The sequence below is a fragment of the Cavia porcellus genome, unplaced genomic scaffold, assembly GCF_034190915.1.
Source record: "Cavia porcellus strain 051 isolate PalLab524CR breed Dunkin Hartley unplaced genomic scaffold, mCavPor4.1 scaffold_6, whole genome shotgun sequence".
Lineage (NCBI taxonomy): Eukaryota > Metazoa > Chordata > Mammalia > Rodentia > Caviidae > Cavia > Cavia porcellus.
In genome coordinates, this window is record NW_026947489.1 from 28,144,667 (window position 1) to 28,169,126 (window position 24,460).

A 24,460-nucleotide genomic window follows, 5' to 3' on the forward strand; every position below is an offset into this window, starting at 1 on the left:
CTAATCCAATTAATGTCTCCCAATAGCTTTTGCATGTCATTTAGGGTCCTAACGCCATCCGTCCTAATGGTGACCTTCTGTATAAGTCTGGAGGCGACACTGAGGTCCACACCTGCTGACCCAGGGGTGGCCCTTGTTGAAGGTTGCCATCCTGAGCTGTCCTGTCTCTGGGGCGGGGGCCCGCCTGTGAAGGGGGCCCCCTCTGGCCGTTTTTTGGCTCTCTAGCATCTTGTCCACAAATACGGTTGCCCTGAGCATCAAAGACCGACCTACACTCCTCAGCTTTGTGTGATCCCTTTTTGCATCGCCCACAAACATATGGTTCTTCATTCCTAGGGCGAGGCCTAGCATCTGCATTGTTTGGGCAATGACGTTTAATGTGTCCTGGCTCCCCGCAGGCAAAACACCCTTTAGCCTTACATTCCCCTTCTAACCCGCGAGGTCCCCTCTGCTGTACAGCCGCGGCCAGGAGAGCAGCCACTCCCGAGTTGGAGAGCGGCCCCCCTATCTCTCTGCATATCCTAATCCAGGCGTTGAGGTCCTTGTTCTTATGAGGAGCTATCGCTGCCTTGCACTCCTTTGTACATTGCTCAAAAATCAGCTGTCTTACCAGCGGTTGAGCCACTCCCGGATCAGGAAATATCTTATCGGCAGCATCTTGCATTCGGGCCACAAAGTCAACAAATGGCTCTGTGGTACCCTGAATTATTTTTGAAAGACACAAGGAGGCTGTTCCGGCACCACTTACCTGTTTCCAGGCGCGGAGCCCTATGGCATTGATTTGTTCATAGACAGCGCCGGGGAACTGGGTCTGGTCATCAGCGTGCCGACCTTCTCCCATAAGCATTTCCTTGTTCCACCCCCGGTTTCCCCGATTGGCGTTTCTCTCAGCCTGCTCTGCAGAGAACTCTGCGTACCAGGCTCGCCAATCCAGGTAACTGCCCGAGGGCAGACACGCCTTTGCCAGCTGAATCCAGTCCGCGGGGGTGAGGGGCCCAGAAGACAGATTCTCCAGCATGGCAATGGTGTAAGGCGCAGTCGGCCCAAAGGTTGTAACTGCATTTTTAAGTTCTCTAATCTGCTTTATCTCAAAAGGCTCCCATACATTGCGTCCCTGGCCCATAGCTACTTGTACAGGAAATATCCCGTAGGGGCCACTATCTATCCCAGGTGGATGTACCTCATGAGACAAGCGTCCCCCCTGCCAAAGCCGCCTGTAAAAATACCGACCCGCCGGCGGCGGAGCATAAGACAGCGGCCGTGATTGGGCGGAAAATGGGGGCCCGTGCATCACTTCCTGTTCTGGCGAAAGGGGAGAGAGCTCCCAGGCGGCCGCCTCGTGGCGAGGAATCGCCTCCGGAAACGGCCCCCAAGGTGGGGCGGAAGGCTTCGCCTCCCTCTCGCGCCGGGGAGCGCTCAGGAGCTCTCTACTCCTCCGCAGACCAGGTTGAGCAGAGCGCAATTCGCGGGGCAACGCTGGAAAAGAACCCTGCGACTCATTATTGAGCGATTTAGGCTCCTGACAGCTGGTCTCTTTGGCCTCCTTGCCATTCAACTTTCCCTCGTCCTCAGAGTCAGACGACTCCGAGGCTAGAGCCCCGTCCTCCTCCTTAGCATCCTTGTTCCCCTTGACGGACCCCTCTCGGGAGCTCCCTGACTGGGCCTGCTCAGATACCCTGCGTACTTTTGTAAGCTCTTGAGAGCTTTCTCCACAACCACCCTCGCTCTTAGTGTTGCTACCTAACATGTTTCCCATCTTTTAATATGTTACTCACCGCGTGAGGCCCAAGGAATCCGCCACTTACGCGTGAGCCTGAGGGGAGTCTAAAAGCCCTGTAGGTGCGCGCCACCCAGAGCCCAGGCTTATCCCCAACTCACCTGTCTCGCAGCTCTGTACTGGAGCGTTGTCCACTTCCACGTCTCGGGGGTGATCAGTCCCCGGGCGGGCCTCCAAATGTCGATGTCCGCTCCCGGCCGGCAGGAAGGACACACGACAAAGTCTGGTAGTGGACAACCTTTTCTTTTTATTTTCCTTCTCCGTACAGCCTGCCCTGGGTTCTCCCAGCTGAAGCCTCCTCTGGTCCGCTCCCCGCGGCTCCTTTTGTGCTTCAGTCTGCCCCAAAGCCTCTACCGGTCCGCTCTCCGCGGCTCCTTTTGGGCTTTTACTTCTGGGCTTCTACCTGGCTTCTTCTTCCGCCCAGGGGTGGCACCGGTATATATACGGGTACAGTGTCCAATCATGTTAAAGTAAGCAAGGCAAGCTGATTGGCTAACATCATCAGTTGCCAGGCAGACTATATTGTTGAGCGGGTTGTTTACGCGGTAAGCAGGAAACTAACATATTCGATGGGAGGGGTAATCTACCTCAGGCTTTGCTCTTTACCACAGGCCGCACGTCCGCCGCGCAAGGCGAGCTATCACAGACGCGGCTCCCAACAAATACCTAGGAAGCAGAAGTATTTCAGATATCAGACTTTTATAGATGTTGGAATATTTGCATATGCATGAGATAGCTTGGGGGTGAGATCCAAGTCTAAACACAAAATTTGTTTATGCTTCATATACACGTAGCCCAAAAGTAATTTTATATTTTTAGTGTGCCTGTGTTTTAACTGGTTTGTCACATGAGGTCAGGTATGGAATTTTCCATTGGTAAAACAAATCTCCTCTAAAAATGTTTTGGATTTTAGAGTGTTTTTAAGTTTCATATTTTTTGGAGTAGTGTTGCTCAGTGTGTACTTCAGGAACTGTAAAATACAGAAAGCATTGTAGCCCTTCCTTTTCAGTAACTTAGGCTCTTTCTGTGAGGATGTAGTTCCTGTACATCAAAAAGATAACAAATGCTTGTGCGAGTACTTTACCTCTTTTTATAGATAGCCTCAGAATTATGCCTCCTAGAATTATAGAAATCTCAAAAGTATAGGAAAGAATCACATAAAATCTAGTGATCCCTACCTCTTTTCCAATATAGACTGGTGAACTCGTGCGGATCTATAAAGGTCATAACCATGCAGTGACCGTGGTGAATATCCTAGGAAAAGTGATGGTGACTGCTTGCTTGGATAAATTTGTTCGTGTCTATGAATTACAGGTAGAACTGAGTTCCAGTGTTTTTGCTAAATGGTTTGGGGACATTGTTTGTCTGGGTTGGTGTTGGGCTTTTGTATAGCAAGGCTGGGTTGGAGCACAAGAATGCATTTTCATAAGCACAGTAGATAATTACAGAATGGCTGGCTTAGGGGTCACCCCTTACAGACATTGTGCTGAAGTGCATGGTGCCAACCTCATGAATGTCAGACTCTAAAAGGTTTCTGGAGAGCAACCTGACCTCTTAAAACTGTCCAATTTTTCATGTGTGCATTTTCAAAGTTTGAGACTGATCCTGAAGAAACCAGCTTCTCTTTCTAATTAACAGCTTCCTCCTGGAGGAATGGGATTTTAAGAATGACTGATGCTTGGTACAGTAGCACACATCTAAATTTTAGCAGAGAAGGTGGCTGAGACAGACAGTTTGCAAACTCATATTCTTGGGCAACTTAGTGAGACACTGTCCCAAAAGAAAAAAGGGCTGGGGATGTAACTCAGTGGTAGAATATTTATCTAGCATGTGCCAATCATTGGATTCAATCCCCAGTATGAGGTTGTGGGGGGTGCGGTTTGGCATAGTAACTATTATCACTAGATTGTATTTCTGTTAGAATGCTGCTAGTACTTGATGTTAGTACCTCAGGTGCAGTTTTAAACCTCCTAGAGGCCTGAAGGGACTATGCTTTTTAAGCACAAGGTTTAAGTAATCTTAAATTCTTTTCCTGTTTTTTTTTTTTTTGCCTAAGTCTCATGATCGACTGCAGGTTTATGGAGGACACAAAGACATGATTATGTGTATGACCATCCATAAAAGCATGGTGAGCATTATTTGTCTTGTAAGATGTTTGCTTTTGAATATGTTAACTTGGAAGTCTATATATTGATTGACTTGTGACCTCTCAAAGTGATACCTGTTTCTGATACACACCTGAGTATTGAGTGCCTTTGATTCAGCACAATAGTGAGAAGTAACCCAGGGATATTGTTGAATATTTCATTTCTATTAATAGTATAATAAAATAGTATAATAAAATAGTATAATAAAATAATTACAGTAAATAATATATAAATATATTACAGTATATAATATTATTATAATATATTACAGTAATATAATATCAGTAAGTAGAAGATATATTTAAGATCTTCATAAAATTTTGCAGAAGCCTTATGATCTGAATAGAACTTTGGAGTCAGGAGATTTGACCAGCCTGGCAGAGTTAGAGCAGACCTAAAAGTAGATTCTGCTAAGCCTTACTTGATTTTATTTTTAAATTATGAGGTGGAATCAGGATGGATGTTTTTTAAATGCAGTGTAGTAGAAGCCTTTCTGGCAGTGAAATTCAGATGCCTGATGCCAAACACCAGTAAGAAGCCAGAGCTCCCTAGTTAAACAATGGGTGGTCCACTGGGTGTCCTGATGTTGCTCACAGATGGGGTTCCAAGAGTATTCTGTAAGGGGCACAACTTCTAGGTATCCAGACTCTCGAGCTTTAGAAATTGCTTTCTCATTCTAATACTGTGCAGCTGGTTGTGCTTTAAGTTAGTGTTTTCTTTAACTCTTTATTTTGAGGGTGGTGTTTCTTTGCATGCATTTTGGTCTGATATTATGACTTGTTTCTCCAGATTTACACTGGCTGTTATGATGGCAGTATTCGGGCTGTGAGGCTAAATCTGATGCAGAATTACCGCTGTTGGGTAAGCAGTAAAACCTATTTTGTCACCTGATTTTAGGAAATGCTCAGATAACTTCATAGATCTCCATCATCGTCAATGTAGCATTTTTGTATTTGAGCATCTAACTGGTATGTCTTTCACTGTAGGACAAAGAAAGAGGCTTTTATACCTCCTTAATGAAATATCTATCATAAAATTAGGCATGAGGTCTACTTAAATATTGTCTTCTCAGGTTGTGTCCTAGGTGGTTTTTGTTTTGTTCTGTTTGTTATAAAAAATACATGCTTAAAAATATCAACCATGGTGGGGGGAAGAAAAAGAGTTGCTTATTTTTATAGCCTGTCCTTTCAACCATATGCACCTCTCATGACTGCAGATATTTCATGGATTGCTTGTGTCCTCATTAGTTTCTGAGGAATAAGCAAGGAAAAGCTTATAGTCTCTAATTTACAAACCTAGCAGATATGATGGTACATACCTGTAATCCCAGCGCTTGGGGACGCTGACACAAGGATTGCAAGCTCAACCTGAGCAACTTGGACTGTCTCAATATAAAAAAATACAAAGAAGGCTGGTGATAGCTCAGTGCCAAAGTCCCGGGTTCAGTCATCAGTAGTGCAGAAGGTAAACTAATAAGAGCTGGGGCTGACCCTATGTTTAATCCATAGTACGGGAGCTTCAGTCCACTGGCCTGACAGGTGTGATTTCTATCTTTGGGGTAGCGGCTGACAATTAGCCCTTGCAACTTTGTTATTCTTTACAAGCCTTAATTTTTAAAAAAATTCAGTTTGAGGTTGGGGATTTAGCTCAGTGGTATAAGCGCCTGCCTGGCAAGCACAAGGTTGTGAGTTCAATCCCCGGTGACACCTCCCTCCCCCCCCAAAAAAATTCAGTTTGAGAACAGTAGTGACAAAAAAAAAAGTACATGCCACTGAATTTGTTTCCTCCATAGCTAGCCTCCTTTTCAGTATTGGTGAAATGAACTTGACACTTGAGTTTTAGTTGATTTTACACTTCTCCACAGCCTAACTGTTTTCAGCTTTTTAAATATATTATTGTCTTTGCTTTTTAGTATTATCAAAGAAGGCAAAAAAGATCTAGCACAATGAGATTTCTAGAGCACTGGAGAAAATACCTCATGATTTCAAACATAGCAGAGGCAGTGGTCTGACAGAAAAAACTCAAATTTGTATTATTTTTAGAAAAAAAATCAAGCCAAAACCAAAAAAAAAAAAAAAAGTTAGAATCACAAGATTTAGTACAAACAAGCCTCTAAGAAAAAAGTCAAGACAAAGGATGCTTATGCTTTCTGACTAATATGTGAAATTGAGTCATATTTAAAACTAAAATTAAAATTTAAAAAAGGATCCTAACAAGATTCAAGTGATAGCTTGTGAGAGAAGTCAGGTTTCCAAAGCAAACTCAGTTTTTACAACAAATATTTCCGCAGATGTCATTTTCCTTATCAGGTATTTTTGTTTTCAAGTTTATAAGTAAACAGTTCTCAGAATTGTATTTTAATTTAGGGAAGCCTTTTGCCTTTTATAATAAATGGACTAAGATAGAAGTTCAAATTTTATGGCAAGATAACAAATATAGTTTAAACTGAATTTATGGTGATTCAGATGGTAAGTATCTGTTACCCTTTCCCTTACCTAACAAGCACTAAGGTAGTGCTTTGCTTTCTCAAAACACTAGTGTGGTGAGTGGCTTTATTCTTTTCAAGGTGCCTCATTATATATATAATTTGGTTGCCTCTCGTTTTGCTACATGTTACAACTAAGAATGAATGAAACAAAGGGATTTTTGTTTTCATGGTATTTATGGAGTATTCTGACTACATGTTTACTGTGCTCTTTTTTGTGTTTTTACTGCACTCTTTTCATCTAGCCCCTCATTCTCTTTCTTTACAGTGGCACGGTTGCTCTCTGATATTTGGTGTTGTAGATCATTTAAAGCAACACTTGCTGACTGATCACACTAATCCAAACTTTCAGACCCTAAAGTGTCGCTGGAAGAACTGTGATGCTTTTTTCACGTCTAGGAAAGGATCCAAGCAGGTACGTTAGTAGCCTCTCCAAAGCAAAGGCCAGCAGATCTTTTTTGCTTTTTTAGAGTGTTCAGAATTATAGTATATACAGCCCAAAGATTTTTTAGTTATTCAGAGACTTGGGGGATTTTTCAGTGAAGAACCTTGGGAAAGTGTTTTCATAGGTTTCATATCCAGTAGCTGATTGTAATGCTTTGTGCTAAGAACTCATCTTAAAGAACACTTAAAGAACATAGTTTCGTGCCATTTAGTGGAGTGCGGGCCCCTAACTGCCTTTATGTACAGATACTAAGTATAATAGACCCATCTGGCTTTTTGTGGCTTTTATTTTCTCCTATTACACTGCCAGCTTGTCTCTCACAGCCCTTCTCCCTTTTTCCTAGGATGCTGCAGGACACATTGAACGACATGCTGAAGAAGAGAGCAAAATTCACTCATGAAGTTTTTTGCCTCCCATGTTGGGAAGTCATTAGTTGAACTATTTTCCTTTGTGCTCCTCACACAGGCACTCTTTTCCTTTCCTGGGGAAGTAGGAAAGGAGAAAATGGTTACTGGCCAGGTTGACCACTAACATGTGTGGGGAGCTCTGTGAGATGGTAGACTATACTTCAAGATCTTGCTGGAGTGTTGGAACAGCCAATTTCCAACAGTCTTTAAAGAACCATGAGGCATGACATAGGGAAATTCATGTTACCAGCATTCTCCAGATATCCACTAGAGATCCAGATCTTAATTTGTTGCCCAGTCTGACTACTAGTCATGTGTATTTTATTGATACCAGTTTTTAATTTTTATCTCATGTTCTTAATGATGGCTTAAACCTACTCTCAGGTTTTTGGAACAAGCTTATTCCAATGCTAAATTTTTCACAGGGATCTATTTCAGTAACATAAGTGCCTGCCTGGCAAGTGTGTGGTCGTGAGTTCAACCCCTGGTACCAAAATCAGTTTTAATTTCTCTAGTTGCAGTAACTGGGTATTTAAATTGGCAGATAGTTTCCTTCATGATTATGTACAGTGTGTTTCACTGTTTATCTGCTTTGTTGAAGGGCAGAGCAGGCTTTAAATGCTAAAGAATACACAAATTTTTGCAAAGCAGCTAAAATGGCTGCTCTGCACACTGTATATTTTAAGAATTCAGAAAACAAGTCCCACAGTGGTGATTTCTTCCTGACAGCATTTCCTGGTGAACTGCTATGCTCAACGTGAGGCAGCGCATAGCCTATCACTTGCCTTTTGAGTCTTGCTGCTAGACCTGAGCGCTTGTGCTGCAGTACTGTCAGACTGAACTGAGGTATACCTTTATGTCCCTCTCCAGGTTCTGGAGAACCTTGTGTGGGTCTGACCCTTTTGGTTTCCACCATTGTCTACCCCTGTCTCCCTGTGCCTGGACTAAGGCAGCCAGTAAGTGTTCCACCAGACTCACAGGGTGCTCCCTGCCCATCTGTGGCACCCAAGATGGGAGAATTAGAATAAAGCATCAGGATCCAGTTTCAGGGCTTCCAGGAGGCTTCCTGGAGACTCATTTCTGAAGCCAGTGTCTTTGCCTTCACTTTCCCACTAGGTGGAAGAGGAGGATGGAGTATGGTGGAGGAAAGCCTCTGCCTGTCCATTGCCAATATTCAAGCCAACAAAACCTGCGTAGGACTGCTTTGTTTTTTTAGAATTCTCTGTATTCTTATTTGTGAAGTTGTACAAGTGTCTTTCTAACCTTTGTGTTTCTGGAGTTTCAAAGCTCAGATTTCTTCAGATAAGGAAGGGGGAAGAGCCCAGGCCACATTCTGAGCTTCAAGATATTATGACACCTACTGTTATTTCGGATGGCAGAGTATCTGGGTTACTACCCCCTACCAGTGCACACACACATCTGCATGTCTTCTCTCAGGCTCTAGGGCAGTGACTTCACCTAGGGTTTCTAAATAAGCTACAGGAGGCTCTTCAAGCCCTGAAAGTATATACAAGATAATGTGTGTGGTTTCTTTTTTTTCTCCAGAAAAGGCTCCAGTAGTTCTGACTGGAGCCAGAACTAGTTTAGGAACTACTACTAGATAATGGATGACTAACCTCATGCCTATTCTGTCCTTGTGAGTGTCCTTTTTGTTAACCACACTGTTTAGATTTGCATGAGCTGAAGAGAGAACAGAGCTCTTATAGATAAAGTGTAATCATGCAGTTTCTGTGTGTGAGATTAACGGATCTTTCCCCACCTCTTACCCCTGTATCTTACAAGGGTGACCCCAGAAGCTGTACTATTCTGTGGGTTTGGGAATAGTGATTTCCCAGGAAAGTCCATTTGGATTCATTGCTAACTCTGACATTTTCTCTGGGCTGCAGTGACACATTGCCACATGGGTAGGGTGTAGTGTTCACAGAGCCCAAACCAGGATGATCGTGATGTCTTTGTACAGGAGGAAAGGGGAACATGAGATGCCAGGCAGTCTGGGAACTTCTGAGGGTGTTACACCCTGAAGGAGTCAGTAAGAACTGAACCGTGATCAGTTTCCCCTTGGTAGAATCATGTGCATGTATCTGCCTCTGTGTGCATGTGTGAAAGTCCCTCTCGGTGTGTATATACTTGTGGGCACCTATATTTGATATCTTTCCTCATCTCACAAAGTCCTCTGGGAAGCAGTGGTGGTAATATTGTTTCCAAGGACACATGGAATTCTTAATGCCAGATTAATGAGTTATTCGGAATGAACCATTTTAGCCCCCATTGAGAAATACAGGAACCATAAGTATCTTGGCTGCTGTGGTTGTGCTGCTCATCTCTCGTGGCATCATTGCAGTCATGCATGGCCTCTATTTCCCTCACTGAAGAACTTTAGCTCAGGCATCTGTGCTGACTTCGGTAGGTAGCAGCTTCATGAAGGAGGAAACTGTTCAGTGACTGATAAAAGCTGGCATGCAGGAGGCCAATTTTTAGAATTTTTTGGTTTGTGCCTGTTTTAGTATCTCAAAACCAAGAAAACCATAGAATAAATCCTCTCGTGTGTACATGCTGGTGTTTTAGTAGCCATTTGTTCTGATAAAGTATCAGTTACTTCAAGTTTTATGCAAAAGTTTTTAAATTAGATTCAAAATATCTTTTGGTACACTTCTACTTCATTATAAGACAAATACAATGTAAAAGAAGAGCAAGGAACTGCCTTGCCCTGCTGTTTCTTGAGTTTGAGAGGAGGTTGTTTCTTACTACTACTCCTGCTTTTGTGGGGAAAAGTTTTCTCAGAAGAGTTAGTGGTTGGCTGTTTAGCTAATGGCTTACATATCATTTACAGATACAACTGTTGCTTTTCAGGTATTTGCCTAACAAAGGTTTTGTTCTATCAGTTTTTTCAAGTAGATGATACAATGGACAACTGTAGAGACGAGGTATGTGGCTGATGTGGTGAGAGCAGGTGTACACTTAGAAGAATGATTGGTATTTTAGGGAGCGGAATTCATTGGAGGTTGAAGTGTAGTATGATGTGGAATTTGAGCAGTACATATTCTCTGGTTTGCTCTGTTAAGTGCAGTTTCCATATGCTGACTTAGAAATACTATTCTTGTCACCTGAAGGAGAGCTCCTAGGATTATTATGAAAGTCATGCCTGCCATATTTATCAGATTCATCTCTCTACGAAGTCATTAGGATCCTTGATGTTTAAGAGTAGTAGTCAGATGAGGAGAGAAACTGGTGGAGGAGATCAGGGCTCTACTGAGTTCCATGCAAGTGAGTTGCAATCCTCATATAAACCAAACCCACTACTTAACAGGCAGTAACCCTCTACCTTCTCCATCCTCAAATACATGGACTTGCCAGGTCTTTCCCAGATTTGCTCTAAACTCAAGTTAGTAGCTAAATAATTGGAGCCTGACAGGGTCAAGGAAGAAAAATGTTGAAGATCTCTCTTCTGTTAAAGAGAAATATGTGGCCTAAGCTGCTCCATTTTTGATTTCTGATTTTTTTTTAAACATGGAATATGATTTAGAAGAAGGATGAGATTAGATGACATTTGACTGCAAAAAATGTTTATAAATAAACAGCCTAGCCTTACATTTTGGTATAAAGTTGTGAACTTCATAACTTTGTAAAGCAAGATATAATGCAAATACAGAGGAAAATAAAATACTTTTACTAATGACTGTTTACTTGTATAATCTTGTCTGCATATTCACAGTCAGCCCTTTCTTTTCTGGCATAGAAAATCAGAAGAAACTGGATGGGAACCACAAGATGCTCATAGATGGGCTGCAGACCATGCTCCAAATAAGCTTGTCAAAGGTCAGCCTGCAGAGGAGCTCTGATTAAAAAACGGCATTGCTGTTCCATTGCCCTGGTCACTCCCTCCAGTCACAGGCCACCCATTTTCTACACCAACTATTCCGCCTTGTTCCTTCTATATCTTGGGAAGTATCTGAGTGGTTCCTGTACTTAAGAAATAACAATAGGTATGTTTTAATGGGCTTAAAGGCTTGTTTTTGTCTGAATTTCTGTTTTATTCTGGAATTAGGGCTTTCTGCAGGTGATAGGTGAATGTTGACTGGAAACTGTGGCCATGCTGTGTTGTCTAAATGTGAGGGCAAAAAAGAAAACAGTGGAACCAGCCATACACATGCTTTTATTTAGATCAACTCTGCAGAATGCAGCCAAACTTGTGAGTCAGAAACCCAAAGTATCCAGCTCTATACCACTGAGTTAGTGTAGCCCAGAGTGGGCCACCTTAAAACAGGCAGATCCAAGTAGAAGTTTGGTTACTCCCACAGTGAGGCGAGTGGAGGGTGAGGACAGCCATTGGCATGTGCTTCTGCAAACAGCCTGATGCAAGCTGAGGCTGCTCAGAATCAGCAGACCCCTCGGCGAGGCCACCTACCATTGAGGCACACACTTGCCTTTATGTGGCAAAGTGACAAAGCTGTTCTCCCAACGGTCAGGCTAGTCATGCTAAATGACAATATGGACCAAAATGGAGGAGGGACAAGAACAAGGAGGTCCCTGGAGGCCTTGTGGGGTTAGCTGCTGGGTCCTTTGAGGTAAGTGGCTCTAGCTATCCTGGGTAGACTGACTCCTGTGAGAGGTCCTGCATGACCTTGGCTAAGGCCAGCTGGGTTCAGGCGTACATGGTGAGCTGTAGCCACTGAAAGAGGAAATTCCAGGGTCAGAGTGTAGACCTTAGCTGTAGGGATCTTATGGGATGGAATATTTTCAAAGGACCAGTGGTTTATCACAGACTTTTTCTCCATATGTATTTCTGAGAAACATGGAAGCTGAGGCCTCTGGAGCCCTCCTCTGTACCTGTCTGTGAGTCACATTTCCTGCCAGGCTTCCCTCTGTTCCCTTCCTATCCCATGCCTCCCCCAGTCCTTGGAAATGGGAAGCACACAGTGGGTCCTGTTGGCCTCATTCATTCCTCCACCTTGAATTGCACGGTGCAGAGAAGGTGTCCATTATGTTTTACCTCTAGAACATTGAGTTTGATGATACCATCTCCATCCTTGTCAAATGCATTGAAAGCTCCTGCAGGAAAGAACACACAGATCAGAGACCAGTTACAGGTTCACTCTGCCTCTGCTGCTGGAACTTTTCTTAAGGGGGTGTTGTCTGCAGGCATAGTGTCATCAGTAACCCTGCCATGGATGGTCAGGCGGAGATTCCTACTGCTTCAATGTCCCTGTGGGATGGGGCTGGCCCACTTACGGAACATGCCCTCCAGCCTGACAAAGCAGCAGATGAAGCTGTCGAAGTCGATATTCATGTGTCTGTCTGCGTAACGCATGGTGATGATGTTGTAGAGCTGGCTGTTGAGATGGAAGCCTGCCGAGAGGGGTTAGAGGAGAAGCGAAGTTGGAATCCACATGCCTGCATTCCGTTCCCCTGCCCCATGGCCACCCTGGCTTCAGGACAGAGTCCCCTCCTTTTTCTAGAAGGGCCCTAGCAGCCTGATTCCCCCTCTCCTCCCACCACCTGCATCGTTCACTGCATTGCGCATCTCGTGGCTGTTGATGGTGCCGGACTGATCTGTGTCGTAGTGTTTGAAGATTTTCTGGCAATAAAGAATTTGAGGATAGAGGTCACACGCTGAATCCCTGAATCAGCCCCCACCTTCAGTCCCGTGCTCATTCTCATCCCACCTGCCAGGCCTTGATCTTCTTCCACAGGTGATGAAACTCTTGCAGGTTCAGCCTCCCAGAGCCATCTGTCTGAGGAGTGAGGTCAGGTCTACAGGCACATGGCAAAGTCCCCCTGGACGTGGAGGGGCGGCCCATAGGAAGCCTCCGCATGGGCTTCCTACCCACTGTCCTGTTCTGTCCTTGACCCTCCCCTCCACCCCCACCAGTCCAAGTTCCCACTGGCTCAGTAACCCATGGAATCTGTCTGAGGAGTGAGGTCAGGTCTACAGGCACATGGCAAAGTCCCCCTGGACGTGGAGGGGCGGCCCATAGGAAGCCTCCGCATGGGCTTCCTACCCACTGTCCTGTTCTGTCCTTGACCCTCCCCTCCACCCCCACCAGTCCAAGTTCCCTGTCTTTAAGGACCCCTCTGACTTGGAAGAATCCCAGGTAAACCCTCAGGCTGAGGTAAGAGCTGGCGATAGATGGCCAGGTACAATTCATGGCTTTCCCTTCTCCCCCTTTCAGACTGCCATCTGGTGCTGAGTCAGGTTCTCTTTCCTTGGGAACGAATTTGGGTCTTCTGTCTGACTGGACACCTGGACACCCCTAGTATGTCCCTGGCCCTGGTGAGGAGAAGCCAGAGAGTTGGGAGGGGATGGCAGGAAGGATACATCCATGAGGGCAATCATGCTACGGCAGGACTCCAGCGTGAACCCTTGTGCCTTCAGGTCCTTATCTGGGGAACAGAGAAGAGTGAGGGGCTGCTGTGCGACAGCTGGGCCCCCTGCACATCCCCCCCATGTGATTTGAGTTGCTCACGTTTGTTTACAACAGAGTTAAGGACATTCTTGAGCTCATCTGCAGAGATCTCCATGTCCTCAGGAGGAAGAGAAGAGAGTCATGGTTCACAAGGAGAGCAGCTAAAAAGCAGAAGCATTGCAAAGCAATCCCCGCTGTCCACATTTGTAACATCCCTGTTGGTGCTGTTCTACAAGGGGAGCTGGGGCTATGTGAGGCAGGCAGAGGCCCAGATACTGCGCCCCTGGCTCTTTCCTGTAGTGGGCAGTCACAGCCACCCAGCAGATGTGTCAGTAGAAGCTCAAGGACCTGGGGATTTGGTGCTGTGCAGAACACAAGTGCGCTCCTGCGGGCCCCCTGGGTTGGAGGTACTTACATCACCTGCTATCTGCTTGAAAATGTTGCGAAATTGCTGCTGTTCCTCACTTTCGTGGTCAGTGTTGCCAGGCGGTGGCTGTGGAAGTACAAAGGAAAATTGGTTCACAGGAATCAGGGATGAGTGAGTTGGGAGAAAAGCCAGAAAGACACCAGGGTCCCCGAAACAGATGCAGGTGGCAGCAGGAGCCAGCATCAAGCTGATTAATGCTCTTTGCAGTCCATCCTGGTGAGCTGGAGTGAGAATCAAGCCCTCATAGCTCTTCACATCTCACCAGGCCTGCCACCTCACGTGTGAGCCTACTGACATGCAGACGTCACCCCCTGGGTCCTCCCCAGCTAGAGCCTTCATTCTGGAACCCGATCATTCCCCCCAAATTGCCCCACAGCTCAGAAGGGTAGAGCTTTCTGATTCCCCTAGCACCTGTCATCAAGGTCAAGTTCTTGAGGATCCCTCTCCCCCTCCACTGAGGGGCAGCCCAGGACAGAGGACCCCTCAGCCTCATATTCTCTAGGATACATGTGACCACACCTTCCCACTCCAATATGACATCTTCCCCTGAGTCTGGAGGAGTCTGTGTCTGATGTCACACCCCCCCCCCTTGCTTCTACTATTCTTGTCTACTCTTGTCAAGAGCTTGAGCCAGGAATATAGCTTAGTGGCACAAGTGCCTGCCTGGCCAAGTGTGAGGTTGTGAGTTCAATTCCGGGTTCCCAGAAGCAAAACAACAACCAAAAAAACGCTTGAGGACTGAAGACATTGGTACAGTCTCTGCTTTCTCCGGCTGTTCTCTCAGCCTTTGCCACCACCCTTTCTTGCTGTCCTGGCTGAGAGCTCCAGTGGGGGAGGCTCAACTTGTCATTTTAGTGCTAAGACCAGTTTGGTGTGGCAGTCAACCCTCAAGATATGCACCCAAGCAGCAGGCCAAGTTTAGAGGAACCTACATGACAAAAGGGTCAGTACGACAATTCAAACCCTGCGTGTTTGAGACCTCCCTGGCAACCCCTCCACCGCCACACACCCAGGAGCACTGGTGGCCCTCTGAGTGCACAGTGCTAGCCCCCCCATGCATGCCACATGCTCAGAAACCTGTGGGGATTTCTCCTGTTTATCAGGGCTTGCTTTGTCTTTGCCCTCCTCTGACTCGTGGTCCACACCCAGCTCCTTGTTGCTGTTTGCTCTGTCTGAAACGAAGATGATGGGCTGGAGAGAGGAGGGAGATGGGAGGGGCAGGAAGGAAGCAAGGGTTACAGGCCGAGTGGCACACAGAGGCACTGCCCCAGCAGCTGTGTCTAGAGAGAAGAAAAACCTCAGTTCAAGCTCCAGCTCTGCTGCCAGCAAGGTGTGTGGCAGGGTAAAGATGCCACACTTCTGTGGGCTTTAGTACTTGTCTTTTGATACCCATTCCAGCGGTCCTCGGGGAAGAGTCACACAGGTGCCACCACAGGTGGCACATCCAGAAACGCGGAGACTGCTAAAAGCAGGATGACCTTGGGCTATGGTTTTAAAATATTCCATCGACTTTTTCTTAATGGAAATAACTTCAAATTACAGAAGTCTAGCGTAAAGCCATTATGAACAGAGCTTGGATTGAGGCAAGCAGAGCTCTTTGCCCTCAGTACCCACATCACCACGATGGCAACCAGAGAATCTCCAGAGAGACACAGAGTGAGACTGAGAAAAGACTGATAAGTGGCAGGATCCATGCATGGTCACAACACCAACCAGCCCTGCTCTTCGGGGAGAAATGTCTTCACTAGCTCAATTGCTCAGCCATTAAAGGGGATGCTTTTTCCTCCTCCTAAAGCTCTGATGGGGATCAAATGAGATGCTGAATGTAAAATTGTACTGAAAAAACATTCAAAGTGCTACACAAATATCAGGAATATTTTCAGGATACACTCATGCAAGAGGAAACGGAGTGGAGATGTTATGCCAGCAGGCAGGCTGTTCGCCACATAGCAGAAGGCATCACTGGGGTTTGGAGGCTGCTGTTCAGAGAACCGTTGGACAAGCAGCTTCAGAGCAGACCAAGGGAGACCCCAGAGTCTCCCCGTGCTACTTATTGGTCAAGGCCGAGTCAGGGAAGAGCCTATGAAAATAGCTCCCCTGCCTCTGGCTCTGAGCAGGCCCCAAAGCCCTTGCTCTGCCTTCTAAGCAAAGGTCTTGCCCAAGCAATGGGAGCTCATGTAAGTCACAGTCTGTAGGGGAATGTGCCAGCGGCATGGGGTAGTCACAAAGTGTCCCTGCCTGCTATACTTATCTAGCCCAAGTACAGGTCTAGACTACACAGGTCTAAGAGAAGTGGGGTCAGGAAACCCAGGTTTGTAGTAGACAAATAGTTTTGATTTCAGTTCCCTCATTGGTTGTGTGCATTTGGAGAAGTCACTCATTTCTCAGGAATGTCCCCTCTGAATCTGTCCTCTTGTCTATAAAAGGGAAATGATAGCACCTACTCCACTACCCAAAGGATGCTGTAAAAGAAGCGTCATCAACTGCACTGTGCTTGGCCAGTGGTGGCTTTAGTCTGGAGCAGTGCTGATATTGGGAGAAGCCCTGTATTGGGTCCCCCAGGCATAAAAACGAACCATAAAAATGAACACCAAACCCCTGATGGCAGGTTTTAGACCAGGGTTCAATCTGTGGACCAAGAGTGTGGCTCTGGTGCTAACCCTGCCTTGTTAGTTTATACCTTTGCTCCTTCCTGAAAATGAGGATCAGTAATGGCGCCAGTTTCCTAGAATATTCATGAGGACTAAGTTAACCCCCAGACAGCAGCCAGGAGCATGTTCAGCATAATGTCCTCTCAGTGGTACCAGCTTTCACTGTCACACAGCCCCAGCAGGAACTTGGTAGAGCAGAGGAAGGCAAGTCTGGTGCATACATGCACATGAGCACCTAAACACATGCACATGTACACATGGGTACACACATGCATGCTCCGCCTACTCACCCTGTTACACTCACCTTGGGCTTTTTCTTTTTCTAGATAAAAAGAACAGTACATGCAAATAAGAGAAAAGCAAGTTCCCAGAATGGCCAGTGCCTTTGGGATTCCCTATGTACTGATCCTTAGTTTGGGATGAGGCTTAGGGTCCAAATATCTGGATTATTTGGCACTAAAAAGGGCACAGGGTGGGGGTGAAGAGAGGGCATAGTTCTTCCTTCTTTCTCCCCCATGTCCAGAGACCGCTAACTTTTAAAAATGGTCACTAAAACCTTGAAAATAGTCTCAGCATTCTGGAGGCTGAGACAAGAGGATTGCTGTGAGTTTGAGGCCAGCATAAACTACATGGTTCAAAGCCAGCCTGAACTGCATAGTGAAACCCTGTCCCCCCCCCAAAAAAAAACCCCCAAAAACCAAATAAACAAAATACATAAAAAATGTGGCTCACTCAAACTGGCTTGAAAATGAGTTTATCTTATAGGTTTTTTAAAAAAAATTTTGAGCAGTAGTCAGGCATAGTGGTGCACGCCTGTAATCCCAGCACACGGGAGGCTGAGGCAGGAGGATTGTTATGAGTTTGAGACCAAGCTAGGCTACAAAGTGAGCTCAAGGCCAGCCTGAACTGCCTAGCGAGTTCCTGCCTCAAAAAGACAAAAAATTTTGAGCAAACATTTAAAATATGGAGACTTAAGATGTAAACTGGGATTTGTGGCTACTTTTGTAAAGTTACCCCTATAGCAACAATCAGCTGAGCTGGGCATGTCATCACTCTTCAGAATGCCACCAGTGGCTGCCACTCCTGTGGTCCCTTCAACATGGAAGCCAAGTGTCACTGTAGAGCTATAGATAAGTATGGCAGCATGGACCCCAATACCCCTACACCTTCCTGATTGCTCAGGTAGGTAACATGCTGGCTCCCATCAGATTTCCAGTGTGAGACTTGATAAATACTGTACACTGGTTACCAGTGTCCTAAGGAGAGAGCACAGCCAAATGCATGTGACACTGAAACCAAACACCTGTCCCAGTTCTGAAGACGGATTTGGAGATGTAACTGGCATATGGTTGGGATATCATCACTTGGAATGCAGTTCAGTGGGACATCTGTCCTCCCTGAGCTCAGGGGATTGTTTACTAACCCAAAGCCCAAATGAAACACATGACTGCTCAATACAGAGACCCGAAGCCACCTAGATCTGTGCTGCTGACCTTGCGCTTCTCAGCTCTGGGGCTGGCCCCAGCATGGAGGTGAACTCAAGAATGTGCACATGAATTCAGCCCCACTTGTCACTTACTGGCCCCATGAACACAAGTCATTCAACTCTACTGAGCCTCTACTCTCTGGCTTGAAAGGCAGGGGAGATAATTTCTCTTCTCAGAAAACAATCTTGGAAGGATCCAGTGAGATAACACATATAGAAAGTAACATGCCAGTTGTAAAATAAAGGATAAATTCTATTTGAGTGTCCATGCTGTGCCAAACACTTCACATATAGTCAAACTTAACATGTTTATGATGCTATAATTTATGTCTTGCAGCCGGGAGGCTCTGAACCACAGGTGGTACACACTTGACTGTCCCATTGGAAGGCATAGGACAGTCTCACTGGCTGGGACAAGTCACTCATAGGGAAAATTATGCATATACCAACAGTAGTGCAAGCTGGTGAGCACATGTAAATTTCACAAAACACTGCCAGGCCCATTATTCCTGTTCTGAAGAATAAGAAACTGAGTCAGGGGAAGGTTTATAACTTATGCAGGCCACCAGCTAGTAGAAGGCTCTGACACTGGGTGCACAGTAAGTATACTTCCTTCTGTGTAACACAAATCTACTTTTTTGTTGTTTGTCTTTTTGAGACAGGGTCTCTCTATGCAGTCCAGGCTGCCTTGGGCTCACTTGTAGACAGGCTGGTCTCAAACTCCCAACAATCCTCTTGCCTCAGCCTCCTGAGTGCTGGGATTACAGGCATGAGCCACGATGCCTGGTTAGAAATCCACTGTTGTCTAATCTCATAATCAGGGTAGCTGTTGTTCTTGTCATCATCCCTTCCTATGGCTTTGTTCCCTCCTAATTGTTGAGACTGCTTCTTCTCTCTCCCACACTTCCCAGTGCTGAACTGATAAACAGTCCTAAGATCGTCAGACCCATTACTTTTGGCCATGCCAAGCAGAAGCTACGGTGACATGGCGTAACTGTCCCACACAGCCCAACTCCCATCTCCCTCTGCCCACATCCATCCACCTCACCACCAGTCAGCCCCCTGCAGGGTTTGGAAAGTGACCCTCTGGACCTTTGCACACATAAAACCAAAACACTCACCACTGGTCGATCCACTGAGATTGTGTTTTCAACTTCCCTGTGAGAAACACAAATGTGGGTGTCTCAGTGTCACCAGGAACAAAGAGGAAGCACATGGAGGATTTCCTCAAGTCACATGACTTTCTGGTGCCCAAATTGGTACTGATCTTAAGAGAACCCCTGAAACTGAACCTTCCCCCCAGCCACCAGCTCCATGTGGGCAGCATCCCCAGCAATCCAGCCTGGGCCCAGCCAGCGACCCACGGACCCTGTGCTGCTTCTCGAAATGGACACCACGATGACCAAGCTAATGTGGACCTGCTGGCTTCCCTTGCCACACTAAGCTAAAATTTTAATCACATCCACTTCTTGGAGCTATATGCCTTTCCTATTTTATTTTCACTTTTCAATTTCTTTTCCGAGTCTAGCATACTAATATATATAGTAAATATAGTAAACTTTTTAGAGACAAGCTCCCAAATTGCAACCCAAATCCCACTTATTTATGACGAATTGCCTAAACTGCAGTTATACCTGCTTTTAGTTTAGAAAAAACAACCCATACATCTTTTGTCTTAAAAGAAAATTAACACACATGCCAGTGATTCACCACCACCTCTCTGAGTGTTAAACTTCATGAGGCAGAGCACTTTTCTATCCCCCAGTGCCTAGAAGAGTGCCTGGGACATAGTAGATGCTCCATAAATATCTGTGAGAGGAATGAATCAGCGATAGGGAGATGTGGCAGCAGACAGAGAAGAGATGCAGACTGCCCAATGCATCCCAGGAAGCTGGAGGAAACCTAGCTACTTCTGCCTCCAGACTTTAGAATGGGTCATATGAGCTTCTAGGGACAGATGAGGAAAGCCAGGCAGGACTCACTCAGAGAGATTCCTCTTTTCAGAGAAGACCCGGAGGATGAATTCTCCTTCCTGGTGGGGCTCGTAGGTGGAGGGCACGATGACGTACTCGCTGGGAGGCAGGCGGAAGCGCTGGGACACCTCTCGCATGTTGATGTAGGTTTTGCTCCTGGCCCTGGAGGCGTTGTACAGGAAGAAATCTTTCTGCAGGTGCTGCTTGTTCCCGTGCATCTGGGGACAGAGGAGCCCACTGGACCTGAAGCCCTTGGAGGCTTACCCCATCCTGCTCACAGTCCCTTCCAGCTGTCCCTTCCCAAATTCTGGGCAGAGACTGATCCACCTACTGCCAGTCCAAAGGTCTCAGCCAGCTCAGCATCCCCGGAGCTCCCTGTTTCCCTTCCTCTCCTTTCTGCTGAGATTCCGAAGTGAAGGTCGGGTCCATCGCCCCACATACAAGGCACTTACCAGGACAGCTGCTTGTCACCCGCGTCCCCTCAGGCTGCAAAGGCCCTCAAGGCTAGGTTCTGAGGGAGGTGACTCCTCCTCCCCAGAGAGAGCAGCCCCCCTCAGGACATGTGTGTGAGTATATACGTTCATGAGCATGAAAGCAGGTGTGACGGGGTTGTATGAGGGGCAGTGTCAGGTGGGAGGATGAAAGTGTACACCGTGCCACAGTCCTACCCACAAACCCCACAAGAAGCTCCTGGCAAGCCAGACAGACTTGGGACCCCAGTGAATGCTGCACACAATCGCTGCCGCTGCCACTGCTGTACCTCTTTGGGAACCTTGGGGAGAAACAGAAGAGGCCTCAGAGCTGAGCGAGGAGGAAGAGCCGGCAGGAGGGAAGCACAGCAGTCCTAAAGAGTGGTCGGACTCTGACTCCCCCTCGCCTGCCCTGCCAGCCTGGTCTCCCCCGCACTGCAGCCCTCGCATTTTCTGCTTGTCAAGGACAGAAGCTGCCCTGGGGAAGCTCCCCTGCCCCTCTTCCCATGAAGGCGATGTTTCCTGTGCCAGAGCCTAACCAGGGTCCACACACCTCATAGATGGCGAAGCCGATGGTGAAGAGGTTGGCGCCCAGCTTTCGATCCTTCCGGCGGTTCTTCTGCATCAGAGCCACCAGGAAGCTGCAGATAACCTCAGAGTCATCAGGGTCATCGTCCTCCTCCAGGAGCTTCAGACGGTACTGTGGATTGGTCCAGAAAGTGTCTGTGCACCCAGAAAGGAAATACAAGTTCAGAGCTCCCTCTTGCAGAAAGTGCAGGAAGGAAATGAGAGAGGACTCATCTCTATCCCCTATGGATGGTTAATTTAGGTGTCATTTTGCCTGGATTTACAGCCAGAGGGTGTCTGTGTCTGTGAGTGTTTCCAGAGGACAGCACCCCGTGAACTGTGGACTGAAGGGGAAGATGCACTGATGGGGGATCACATAGAACAAAAGGGAAGAAAAGAATTTCCCTTCTGGATCCAGGCGTGGTGCTGTATGTTTGTGATCCCAGCACTTGGGAAACTGAGGAAGGGGGATGGCCGAAAATTCCAGGCTAACCTGGCTAACCTAGGCCAGCTTGGACCACATAGTGAAACCCATTTCTCCTCTCTTTCCTGGAGCTGGGCACTCTTCTGCCACTGGACATCAGAACTCCAGGATTGCTGGCTTTTGTACTCCAGAACATGCATCATACCACACTCCATCCCAACGCCCACGCTTGCTGGTGTCTCAGGGTCTCAGTTTGCCCATGGCCTGTCGTGGGACTTAGACAGGATCATGTAAATCAATTCCCCTGATGAATTCTCTCTGTTCACCAGTCCTATTGGTTCTGCCTTTTTGGTGAACCCCAACTAATACTAGGTGCTCAGTAAATGCCTATGGAAAAAAGTGCGTCAGGCATTTGTCCAGCTATTTGGTGGGTGAAACCTCTACCTTATGCAGATGGAGTTGTGTGCACTGGATGTGTAGGTCTTCCTTCTCTCAACTTGCATTCTAGCCTTTACTGAAATCTTTACTTTTCTCACCTGCACCAAAATGTTGTGGGTCCCTAGGATCAGGTCTTAAGTCTCTTGTGCTCTCCACTGCCTATCCCGCTTCCCCAGTGTTACCTAGATCCACAGTTTACTTCACCCTGTATGTGGACAGCACCTGAGGTACACGTCTGCTCCGTCTCTGCTGCCTCCTTCCCTTCCTTCTTCCTTTTGTTTCTTTCTTGATTCCTCCCTTCTCCACCCCGCCCTCCTTTCCTTCCTTCTTTCTTCCTTTCTTTACTTTCTTCCTTCCATACTTAATGAGTCTGTATCATATAGCCACATACTTTCCTAATATGTGCATCTAATTCTTTTTGTTTTGGGTGCTGGGGATTCAACTCATGACTGTGTACTTGCAAGGCAGGCACTTACGCTGCTGAGCTAGATCCCCAGCCCCTATGTGCATCTAGTTCTATATTGCAAACACCACAAGTCTTTTTTTCCTCCACATTTCTCATCTGGCAATACTGACACTGCTTGCTTGGGTCCCTGCACAGAAAACTTGGCATCATTCTTCACTCTTGCCACACCAACCAGTCTCCTCTCTCCTGGATCTACCTGCTCCCATCCCGTCTCTACAGCTGCAAACCTGACCTCAGCTTTCAGCTGCTCTGACCTGAGAGATTCCTCTAGGACTATCTTCAACACAAAGGACCCCAATAATACTATTCTGACAGTTTCCTGTATTTTTATCAACTCCCTGCTGCAAACTCCTCAGTGTGGCAGCTTTCTTTCTCAGCAAAATGGGAAGGATTTAATGAGACAGTGGCTGTCCGGAGCCTGGTAGAGACTCGGTGCATGACTGTGAGGATGGTTCTACCTGGGACTTGGGCTGCTCAGACCCTTCCCCCTCCAAGAGTATCTCCCACCTGGGAAGTTGCGGCAGCCTCCAGCAGAGCAGCCCCTCACCCAGCGGCCCTCATTCACCGACACTGTCCACGTTTGCAGCTTGTCAGATTCCAGGGCGTCAGCAGTCAGGTTGCAGATCTCCAGCTTTGTGAAGTGGAAGGTGAAGTCATCATATGACATCCTGAAAGGGGCAAGAGAGAGAGCCACAGGGGACCAGATAAGGAGAGTCTGGGAGAGGGCAGACCCCAGGGCCAACACGACCCAGGAAATGAGTTCAGAGAACCTTGGTTGTGTCTCAGCAGATCATGCCCTTCCTATGTAGCAGAGATACCCTCAGTTCTAATGCATCCGGCCTCAGCTACCCTCCAGTCTTTTAGTAATGACTCAAACTCATATGTCCTTGATGGGACAGCTTGAAAGAAATTCAGTTCTCCAAAAAGTTGAAAGAGTAGTTATTTGGGAAAAACCATTAAGTGAGTGATTTTAAGGGTAACAAGCAACACAAATGAACCTTGAGAGTCCTGAATGAAGTTGCTGTTAATCTGCTGTCAGAAGCCTGCATAGGCAAGTGAGGCTGAGGGCAGCTGAGAGAGATCAGCATTTCCTAGGCTCAGTAAGGAGCTGTGTTAGGCCAGGCAGCAAGTGACAGGAGCAAGAGCTGCCTCCTGCTGGCCTGGTCCTCACTATGACCTAACACTCCAGTCTCTGGCTGGAGGAGGACAGGCCCAGATCTCCCTAGGCCTAGACTCTGACAGCCTCTGGGGGACTGAGGTCAGAGACTGCACCTCCCTAACACATCCCGTACCCTCCTGAGTCTTCCTAGATCTGAGACTCACCAGAACTCTCCATCCTCAGTGACCTGGTGCTGAAGACGAGCCTTTTCATCTTTGTCCACAAAGCTCCAGTCCTTCCAGCTGGTGGGGAGGTGGGGGAGTTATGGAAGGAAGAAGAAGGGAAAGCTTTATGTGGGGTGGGGCAGGAGCTGTCAGAGAAATGTGGAGTTGAAGAAATAGCCCATCTCTCAATTGCAGCCCATGTGAGCCTCTAAAACGTTGATCTGATCTGTTGCTCTCAGTGCAAATTGCTTCCTGTGAGGCCTTTTAACATGCTGGAGCCTCTGGTCTAGTCCTTTCAGTGACAAGCAATACATTGCTGTCAAAGCATATGCCTTTGTATATGGATAATGAAGGCCTGGAAATCTGAGCACCAGCTAAGCACTTTGCAAAAACATCTACTTATAACAACTCACACTGTAAGTGCTAATATTATTCCCCCTTTAAGATAAGGTAAAGAGGTTCCAAAAAGGGACGTTGCTTGTGCTGTTCAGACCCTAAGACTCTGCTTGCCCCGGGCATCATCTAAGCTTTCTGGGGTCCTTCCCCTCCAGTCTATGGCTGTCTGCAGCG

At 46.7% G+C, this 24,460-nt stretch overlaps 2 protein-coding genes across 17 annotated transcripts in view; one reads left to right on the forward strand and one right to left on the reverse strand.

Annotated features, from left to right (window-relative positions):
* Znf106 (zinc finger protein 106) overlaps positions 1 to 10,938 on the forward strand; it is an 80,176-nt gene extending 69,238 nt beyond the window's left edge. For all 8 annotated transcript variants that reach the window (XM_013158760.2, XM_063250191.1, XM_013158758.2 and 5 more), the window contains 5 exons: positions 2,972 to 3,091; positions 3,834 to 3,905; positions 4,714 to 4,785; positions 6,678 to 6,824; positions 7,198 to 10,938. In XM_013158760.2, the coding sequence (XP_013014214.1) occupies positions 2,972 to 3,091; positions 3,834 to 3,905; positions 4,714 to 4,785; positions 6,678 to 6,824; positions 7,198 to 7,254 (468 nt within the window). In that variant the 3' untranslated portion in view covers positions 7,255 to 10,938. The remainder of the gene's footprint in view (positions 1 to 2,971; positions 3,092 to 3,833; positions 3,906 to 4,713; positions 4,786 to 6,677; positions 6,825 to 7,197) is intronic.
* A 456-nt stretch (positions 10,939 to 11,394) lies between these two features.
* The window catches only part of Capn3 (calpain 3), a 50,072-nt gene continuing 37,006 nt past the window's right edge, over positions 11,395 to 24,460 (reverse strand). For 2 of the 9 annotated variants that reach the window (XM_063250203.1, XM_063250198.1), the window contains 16 exons: positions 23,891 to 23,968; positions 23,075 to 23,235; positions 21,226 to 21,395; positions 20,963 to 20,974; positions 20,212 to 20,420; positions 19,351 to 19,387; positions 17,048 to 17,065; positions 15,170 to 15,283; positions 14,081 to 14,158; positions 13,726 to 13,783; positions 13,578 to 13,642; positions 12,925 to 12,993; positions 12,758 to 12,836; positions 12,491 to 12,607; positions 12,252 to 12,310; positions 11,395 to 11,930 (listed from right to left, as the gene is read on the reverse strand). In XM_063250203.1, coding sequence (XP_063106273.1) covers positions 11,904 to 11,930; positions 12,252 to 12,310; positions 12,491 to 12,607; positions 12,758 to 12,836; positions 12,925 to 12,993; positions 13,578 to 13,642; positions 13,726 to 13,783; positions 14,081 to 14,158; positions 15,170 to 15,283; positions 17,048 to 17,065; positions 19,351 to 19,387; positions 20,212 to 20,420; positions 20,963 to 20,974; positions 21,226 to 21,395; positions 23,075 to 23,235; positions 23,891 to 23,968 — 1,351 coding nt within the window. In that variant the 3' untranslated portion in view covers positions 11,395 to 11,903. The other 7 variants (XM_063250207.1, XM_063250199.1, XM_063250204.1 and 4 more) reach the window with 5 other exon arrangements.